This window comes from Cynoglossus semilaevis, chromosome 8, assembly GCF_000523025.1.
Source record: "Cynoglossus semilaevis isolate Cse_v1.0 chromosome 8, Cse_v1.0, whole genome shotgun sequence".
In the NCBI taxonomy this organism is placed as follows: Eukaryota; Metazoa; Chordata; class Actinopteri; order Pleuronectiformes; family Cynoglossidae; genus Cynoglossus; species Cynoglossus semilaevis.
In genome coordinates, this window is record NC_024314.1 from 3,595,535 (window position 1) to 3,605,053 (window position 9,519).

Below are 9,519 nucleotides of genomic sequence, written 5' to 3' on the forward strand. Positions count from 1 at the left end.
TATTTAGCTCATGTTTTGTGAGGTCAGCTTGACGTGTTAAATGTGCGTTACTTCAAGGGAAACAGTAGGGGGAAAAAAGTTAGCAAAATTAAGTGGCGTCTGTATCCTTCATTGTGCGATGTAGAGCTGGCAACAATGACGAGTCCAAAAGAAAACAAACTTATTCACTTCAGTAAACAACAAAGTGTTCCTTACATTAAAATTAAGTAAGAAATCATAACAATGCTGTCCTTTACTAAATACATATCTTAGGAAACCAGTCTTAATCTGCATATAATATTGGGACAATATCCCATCCTTTTATTTTGAGAGGAAATCTCCCGGAAGTGATTTTTGTAAGTTAATATGTCTTTAAATGTTTGGGGTTTTTTTACGTTATCTTTTTTTTCTGACAAACGTTGACTACAACACGAGTCACACCAAACCAGTGCCACCATATTCTTTCACTCGTCTCCCAAATATGGACGAAAAATGTCCAGGGTGACGTCGTGTGTCCGGGGTTTGTAACCGCAGTGATTTAACTACGCCTTCCCTCAGCGCTCCCGGCCGGTTCTGGCACTGCACAGTAAGGTGCAGGAAAAAGAAACGGGACGCCCTTCCTCTCCGTCTGTCTCCTCCTCCTCCTCCTCCTCTTTCTCCCCCTCCTCCTCCGCGGATAACGGTGTTGGAGAAGTTGGTGAGGAGTGGCGCAGACAAAAGCCTCCGTCTGTTTCTATCTGTATCCCGTCTGTCTTCTCTATCTCTCTTTTTTTTTTGGTTCCATCTAACGCCTTTAAGTCCCGCGGACTGTCTGCGGTGTGACACACGCACAGTTACAGAGAGAGAGAGAGAGAGAGGAAACGGTCACATCATGGAGGATCTGGGTGAGTATCATTGACTCTCTAAGTCCGGCTGAAGTTCTCTGGAGTAAATGTACAGCTGCCAACAGAGGAAATGAGCTGCCCTCTCTCTCTCCCTCTCTCTCTCTCCCTCTCTCTGTTGCTTCTGGCACTCAATACTCTGTATTTTCCCAAGGACATAAATAAGACTGAGATTACAGTTGGCTCCTGGGTTAGTTAGTTTTATTTATTTATTTTTTTTGGTTGTAATATTTAAAGATAGAAGTCAATTCACCAAAATTACTTTTCATCTATTCTTCTTTCTTCAGGTCTATTACTATATGTAGTCATGTTTGGCACAGTCACATGCAACAACAACAACAAAAAAACAAATATTAGTTAATTACTGGGCAACAGAGAATTATTAATTTGAGAGCTAAAGTGCATTGTTGTGTTTAGATTTAGTCATGTTACTTGGGGAGAGATTTATGGGATGTTTGCATATAAAGTCTTGTTTCCAGAGGCCTGGGTTCTCTCTCTAAACCAGTACTTAAAAAATAGTGGGGCGGGGGCCCCCCTTTAGGGGGGCGCGGTGAGGTACGGGGTGCGGGGGGGCGTGAGGGGCTTCCAATGGAATATGGCACGCTGGACATAAGTGTACCACTGCTGTAATGCTTGAATGTTAACAAGCCTCCAGTCACTAGGTGGCAGCAAATCACACAGTGGTTCGTACAGATGGAAATATACATGTTACCAGGTTCTCGATAGGGGGGTGAAAACATTGAGAACCACTGCTCTAAGCCGTGATTGACGGGGACAGACTGTGCAGCTTAATTGTGTTTGTTAGAGATCCATAATTTGCTGTGTGTTTTTGGGATCTGTGTTTAGTTTCTGGTCCGTGGGTATTATGGGTAAGTAAGTAAGTATGTCTTCTTCAAATCTCCCTGACACTGACACAATTCTGCTGTGTGTCAGTTTCCCAATTCCCAATTAAAACGTTAGACATGAACCACCAGTATACAATTATAAATTGCCCTGTAGCCCCACCAGTGGCCAGGGGTGGTAGTGTTTTTTTTTAGGATTCATTCATTAAGATTCATGGAATAGGCCAGAAAAATATCATGTTTGTTTTATGAGCATTTATCATTGTGTTGGGATACATTCAGCAGTGACTTACGCTCTAAGACTAATTCCTCCTTACGTTTCTGAATCTTTTTAACGCATTATAATAATATGTGTAGATCTGTCTAAATCATAAACCGGATTAAAAAAAATAACACACATGTTCAGCGCAACTGTTTTTAAAATAACACACATGTTCAGCGCAACTGAATGAATCTTTAATTCAAATTTCATTCACTAGAAATGACTATTGTGATACCTGGTTTGTATAAACCACTTGCATAAACCTTCAATCCGACGTCGCTGCTGCTAATATTTTTGAAAAGCTTCGCATCAATTTCCAAATGTAGCATTGTCTGTCACACCGATCCCAGTTTCGATCTGAGTAAAAACACTAAAATGTTGTGCTTGGTTTCGCGTATCGCGTATCTCCTCAGGTAAACTGTTTAGCTAGCTCGCTAACAGGAAGTACACCTAGCGTCATCCTACTGTCATTTGATAGTTACGGGATCTGAGGTTAGGTTTCACCACAGTGATCCTCCACTAGAACTTGCAGTGGGTCTTGAAGCTTTTCCACCATGTACTAAATGGTTTCTAAATTGAGGCCTGTTATGCCACCAGGGGGAGATGACAATGGCTGTAAAAACAAGGGCGTCGGATTGCACGTCAGAAGCAATTTTAAATGATTTATTCCCACAAGTTAAATGTTTTTTTTTTGTTAGATTTAATGATCTCGGTTGCAATTTTTTTTTTTAAAAACCAAATGTGGTATGAAACTGATGCGCAGCAATAATAGAACACATTACCTGTAATAATTTACACACCCACGTACAGACGTAGGTCTGCACAGTGCATGCTAAACCTAACTTCGGTACATCGCTATGACGGTGAACGGTTTGTCCTTGTTTGCGAGGCCTGTAATTCGATAAGTTGTTCGACAATTTGATTTGACTGAGTTGTGAATGGTCTCCATCCATCAACGTTAATAACTCAGCGATGGAAAGAAGGGCACATAGCATCGACCGTGATGTCATCCATTTTGAACGTGCGCAGTGACTGAGCCTCACTCTTGTGGAAAGACCCCAGGAAGTTACAAATGTAATTTTCACCCTAGGTTACGATTTAATTGAACTACTACTTATGTGTTGTTCTCTAAATGGAATAGCCATAGACTATTATAATACTTCCCAATTACACAAATCATCGGAGAAGTCACATTTTCCATTGACATTTATTTGTTTTTTGGTTGTTTTTTTTTTTTAGTATATGTTCTCATCTGATAACGATGCCGAAGGAGGAGTTTTTCCCTCCTTCCTTTGTTAGAACAACATTATGAGAGGCTGTTAAAAAGTCTCTGAAAATAGCACAGGGCCACAGTGCTATTTGAAAAAAAAAAGCCACAATGAAAATAGAAACGCTTCTTGCCATAGCTGCCCTCACCCACAAGCGTGTTTTTTTTTTTTTTTTTTTCGGCGGTCCGCATCAGAACTTAGGATTTTGATTTCCCAGCTACGTTAGGGAGAAACTGCTGGACGTAGCCGAGCACATCTGGATTGTATTGAACACGCAGAGCCGCTGGTGGTGAGGAAGTGGCCGTGTTCAGAATGGAAGGAAAGAAAAAAAACAACAAAAAAACGAGTTTGTGCTGTTGTCTGACACTGTGTTGTAAGTTTACTGCTTGTTAGAGTGGCTTCAAGCCAAGGCAAACACATCAGCAGCAGCAGCTCTAAATATGGTCACAATTCCCAATGAGGGGATTCTGACTCCTTATAAGAGCAGTTTAGTCAGTGCAAGTATGTGTGTATGTGTGTGTGTGAGAGAGGGAGACACAGCAGGAAGGAAAAGGGCACACAGTATATACACTACTCTCTCCACATGGTCTCTCCAGACGCGTGAATCATCAGTGATGGATTACGGCTGTGCGACCGCTCATGTTTCTGTTTAACAAGTCTTCCATCAACGGTGGCTCAGGCCGGAACAATGAAAGAATTTCTGAACAGAATGCATTTGTGAAGCCCTATACAAAGCTACTGTCAAATATGTTTCACCATTAGAGGGAAATGCTTATGAATAGCTTTACTCTTTACGAAATCATCTGTAACCCTGTAACACGTGCAGGAAATACGGACAACGTTGACCTCAACTCCCCCCCGATCGTTATCGTGGTCGGCTCCTACGTCGCCATCTGGTGTACAATGGCTCGCCACCTTTTACGCATTTACGTTTCCATTTAAAGAATGTAGGAAACACTGCTCTTCCGTCCAGTTGTTCCCCCGGAACTGAATGATGTCATACAGCTGTGACCGTGTAGTGAGTGTATTTCTGAATGTGCAGATGCTGATTTTTTTGATATTCCAAACAGGTTCCCGCCTCGTCTCTCTCTCTCTCTCTCTCTCTCTCTCTCTCTCTCTCTTTTCACACTGGCATGTCTCGTAACTGAATGCTGAAATGTGTCTCGTCCTGCCTCGTCCTGTGTGCTCTTTTCTCTCTCGACTCCTAAGTGCATTAGGAAAGCTCACTGTCGTCCATGTCTAGCACTGGTCACAAGGCTGTCTGTCTCTCCTCAGGAGTGCCTGATCCGCATAGCTACCCTCTCAGTCCTCGTATTGTTGTGTTTGGTACGTAACAGTCTGTGTATGCGTTTCTGTGTGTGTGTCTTTCATTCTGTCTTTCATGTCACTCACGTCCCGCCGCTTATTCTAACGTGCTGCACGGAAAGCTGCAAAGCAGGTTTCGGCTACGGAATCAATTGAATTAAAAACCCATTATTGGATGCTGATAAACTGGTTAACCCACGCCAGGACATAAACATGTGGAGATGTGTACAGGCGGTTCTTTTGACTTTGAAATTTGACTTACGTTGAAATTCTGTTCCTACAGTGCAACGCGCAAGTCTGAACTCAACTACGTATGTCTCTCACCTACGCTAACAAGCGGCAACATCATAATCAAGGACATGAAAACATCAGAAGATTAACGCCCCCGCCCCCCCCAAAAAAAAACAAAAAAAACAAAAGAAAATGAATGTAGCTAAATTCGAATGTAGCTAGATGTAAACAAAGCCTTCCTCCACGTATGCACTGCTAGCTAACGTATGCGCTGCTAGCTAACAAGTTCCCATGGGAAATGTGCAAAATGCCATTGATCAGGGACAAACTCGTTTTGGTTCCTAATTCGATGTACTTGCCCAGCCCACTTGGGGGTAAAAATATTAACTTTATATAACAATCCAAGTCCATGTTTTTCCCCCCTTTGTTTTCATGCAAAGAAGTACAAAATATAATATATATTTATTCATATATAATGAAATATAATTTTATAAAAAAAATATTTGGAACATGAAGAGTTCATATTCTTATTATTTAAAATTCCATCAACCCGATTGAACACCCCAGTGGGCCGCTTTCGGTCCGCTGGCCGTATGTTTGACACCCCTGCCGCAGATTAAGTTAAGTTGAGAAAATGCTGCTTCATCGTCCATCTTTAATCCCCATTGTCAACCTCCTCATGAATCATCACATTCATGTCTTTTTAGTCTTCATCCAGTTTCTTTTTTGTTTTTTTTGTGTCATATGTTTTCTGTTCTTCTCTGCAGATGCACTTCTTGCCGACCTGGAGAACAGTGGCTCTCCTCTAGCTCGGTGTCCAGTGCTGCTTACATCTGATCCTCCTAAAAATGGGGATCCTACTGCTCAGGATCAGGCTCAGGCCAGGCCGCCACCACCGGCTTATACGCCGCAGCAGGTAGAGCGTTTGGTCAATGTTCGCTTCCGGTGATAAAGCCATTCATGAGAGTGTTTTTAATTTGTGGCCATGGACACCAGTGAAAGTCCATATTTGCCAATAATTCCCCAGTGCAGTAAAGTTCAACTTTAACCTTAACCATATTTGTACAAGTCCATGTCACTGATATGAAAACCATCACTTGACAGAGGTCGCTTTTTCTAGGATTTTTTTAGGTGTCATTAATAGAAATCGTCTGCCATGTTAGCCACGCAGCCTTACATGCGGAAGGTCCAGGGTTCAAGCCCCACCTGTGGCATCCTTTGAGTTGTAAATCAATTTCCCCATTGTGGGATTACATTTTTTTTCTTTCAATCCCATCTAATCTGAATTTATCCCGTCCCAGTCCATCCTATCCTAGCCTAGCCTATCATAGCCTAGCCTAGCCTATCTTAGCCTAGCCTATCCTATTCTTTCCTATGTAATAATAGAAAAATAGAAAATTTACATTTATTTACTTGTATCATTTTAATATAGTAATTAATATTAGACTGTCCCTAAGACAACGTCATAAAATGGTTTACCTAACTCCTGTGTTCGCGGCCAACTACTATTTTCCTGGTCTCCTGCTTGTTCATAAAGATGTTTTACCTGCTGTGTGTCTGCTTCAGCTTTGGTAAATCAGATCTTTAAACCTGATGTGCCGAACCCAGTATCGAGCATGTATTAATGCAAGAAGAACACTCTGCACTTTTTAATTTGACCTGGTCTAACCTCTCCCAGCACATGTCACATGCGTTAACCCTCTGTTGATGTTTTTCCACTATAACAGACTGTGTCTGCTGCAATGAATTCAACACAGAATTCAAAACCAGACAAATTATACAGGTAATTTCGTCCTTGGCTTGTTTTTTTTTTGTTTTTTTTTTTCCCCTTTTTTTTTTTACCCTACCATGACGGCAGCCGTCACTGTGTATAACTTCAAAGGTTTATACATATATTTTTTGATTGATTTATTTTTGATGGTTTTAATGGTTTTGCTTCTGGCAGCATGTAAATGTGCATTATATGTGAGCAAAAAATCTGCCCAAAAAATGAAACTGCTTTTTGGTGGAAAATCTTTGCAATCTTTAATTTTTAATTTTTTTTTAATTTTTTTTTTTTTTTTTTGGAACTGGCAAATGTTGGAAATGATGGAAATAGAAAGCATGTACAGTAGCTCCCTTTTCGTCCGGAAGGTGGTGCTAATCGTGCACGTGAACGCCTTGTCCCATTTGAGCTGACGTGTAATCAAACACATTGCGCAAAAAGTTATGCAAATTCCACATTGAAACCTCACGTCACATTTCATAGCTTATTTCAATATTTGTGATAAAACGTTGACCTAGTTGTCGTAAGAAAATGCAAATACGCCTTAATCAGAGTAAAAAAAAAAATATTGTGAATTTCAAGTTCCTAGTGACAAGATGCTTTATGATCTCTGTTGATTTTGGATTCTCTATGCTTCTTACAGCACAGTTTGCAAACCGCGGTCTCCCCGCACGGCAGATCCTCCGCCGGCCTTTTCCTCCACCTCACTGTTGGGGGGAGGTCTGAGCGAACTGGACCACCTGCTGCAGGAGCTCAATGCTACTCAGTTCAACATCACAGGTTGCTGTTCATTCTCTTGTTGTCATTTGACTATGCCTTCCCACCGAGCTTCCCGAAACATGCCCTCACTGTGATTCGTTGTTTTTTTTGTTAGATGAGATTCTGGCCCAGTTTCCTTCTTCTAAGAAAGATGACAAGGCTAAGGACAAAGCCACGTCGTCCTCCACCAGGTACTGAAACGAACAGGTCCACCCGTAGTTCGTACTACAACTGTTAAAGCCGTGGGAACATGCTGACACAGCCGTTTTTTTTTACCCTGACTTAAAATATTGACTTAACATACTGTGTGTAATTTTCTATGTATACAGTATATTTTCTATATATTGATTTAAAATTGTTTCTGCCAGTTTGACTTCAGAACATTAAGTGGCCCTAATTAACAAATATATTCTAATTCAATTTTTGACATTTAATATGGTTTAACAACCACTGAAAACAAGTCAGAAAGATGATTCTCAGAATATATTTTTTAATATTTATATATATATAATATAATAGATATGACATAACATTTTTTTATATTTTTTTTATTTTTATTTTTGCTTTGATTTTCTGCATAAGTAATTTAATTATTTTTATTATTATTTAATTAAATTTATTTAATTTAATTAAATTAATTTGTCTTTCTGTTTTAAATAAATCTGGATGTAAGTCTCTGGGAATCATTATTATCACCTGTACCTTATCAGGCCATTACAACAAAAAGTGTCAACAGTCACCCTTTGGCACATAGGTGTGTTGAGATAAACAAAGTCAACTGGAGATGTAGTACCAGCTCCTCCAGGTGAGGGCGGAAATACACATAACTAAGCCATGTCTGCCCAAACCAAAAGCCAACCTCTGTGGTTTATCGTAGAAAATTCATCCTTCAGTCTAAATATTCTATCAATTGATTTGTGAAGATTACATAGACTGAAGCATATACATTTACAGTATATATATATATATTTAAGTAACAAGTTTTACCTTCTAGGTGAATTTTGCTTTTATTTTCTCTTATTTGAAATTCAAACAAACACGTGTTTTTTCCAATGGTCTTTTGTCTTGTAGCTCAACAACTAAACCATCAGCGACATCGGCCACACTGGAGTTAGACAAACTCATGGCATCTCTATCTGACTTCAGAGTCCAGAGCACAGTAAGGCTCTAATGGTCTGCACACAGCGCTGTCCAGCCCACAGTTTAAACCCATTGTTCATATCAATCAGGAAAATTCGGACCTTTTTTTTCTCGTTTCTACAGCCTGCTGCCCCTGTCACTCCAGCCGTGGCAGCACCACAGCAGCCGGTGGTTGCCCCACCTCAGCCCTCGCCCGGCGGCTCTTTGGACAGCATGCTGGGACTGCTGCAGTCAGATCTGAGCCGACAAGGGGTTCAAACGTCCTCCAAGGGGAACTGTTCGGCTTGTCAGAAACCAGTAGTGGGACAGGTTGGTATTTGCCTTGCTCTCAGACACGTACACTCAGAGCGAACAACTGTCCAAGACCAAAGCCATTGATTTGTTTATGTTTACAGCAATTCTTTATATATATTTATATATTTATATATTTATATATTTATATATTTATATATTTATATTTATATATTTATATATTTATATATACATGTATTTTTCATGTATGTGTATATATGTTTATATATATTTATGTTTATATTTCATATATAAATAGAGATATAAAGAAATATAAATATATATAAGACATATATGTATGTATACACACACACACACACATATATATATAAATATATATATATGCCTCATCAAGTGTATTTCAGTCACACCTAGATATGAAATTATAATATAAAATGGTCCATAATCCAATACAGTGGAACCTCAAGATACCAGCATAATCCGTTCCAGGACCGAGCTCGTGACTCGAGGTGCTCGTATCTTGAATCATTGTTTCCCATAAGAAATAACCCCAAAAAAATGTACTTGTTCCGGCACTCTAAAAAACTCCGTTATTAGTGCTAATAACAATGGAAAAAAATGTTTGCCCAAAAAATTAACTTGTTCCGCCCCTCTAAAAAACTCCGTTATTAGTGCTAATAACAATGGAAAAAAATGTTTTTAATTGCTATAGAGACATACACACACACAAAAAAAGTATATAGTATATATGGATTCCTGTGATATAAAATAAAATGTGGTTTTAATTATTAGTTCTTACCTATACAGTAGCTGCTAGTTAGCTCGTACGTAAACA

The 9,519-nt window shown here is 39.7% G+C and overlaps 1 protein-coding gene across 2 annotated transcripts in view; it reads left to right on the forward strand.

Annotated features, from left to right (window-relative positions):
* Nucleotides 1-277: 277 nt before the first annotated feature.
* LOC103381612 (transforming growth factor beta-1-induced transcript 1 protein) overlaps nt 278-9,519 on the forward strand; it is a 13,365-nt gene continuing 4,123 nt past the window's right edge. The window contains exons 1-7 of one of the 2 annotated variants that reach the window (XM_008314047.3): nt 278-863; nt 5,536-5,684; nt 6,496-6,551; nt 7,177-7,313; nt 7,408-7,483; nt 8,364-8,451; nt 8,556-8,741. In XM_008314047.3, coding sequence (XP_008312269.1) covers nt 851-863; nt 5,536-5,684; nt 6,496-6,551; nt 7,177-7,313; nt 7,408-7,483; nt 8,364-8,451; nt 8,556-8,741 — 705 coding nt within the window. In that variant the 5' untranslated portion in view covers nt 278-850. Of the gene's footprint in view, nt 864-2,127; nt 4,559-5,535; nt 5,685-6,495; nt 6,552-7,176; nt 7,314-7,407; nt 7,484-8,363; nt 8,452-8,555; nt 8,742-9,519 lie in introns of those variants that run through there. The other variant, XM_017033958.2, reaches the window with a different exon arrangement.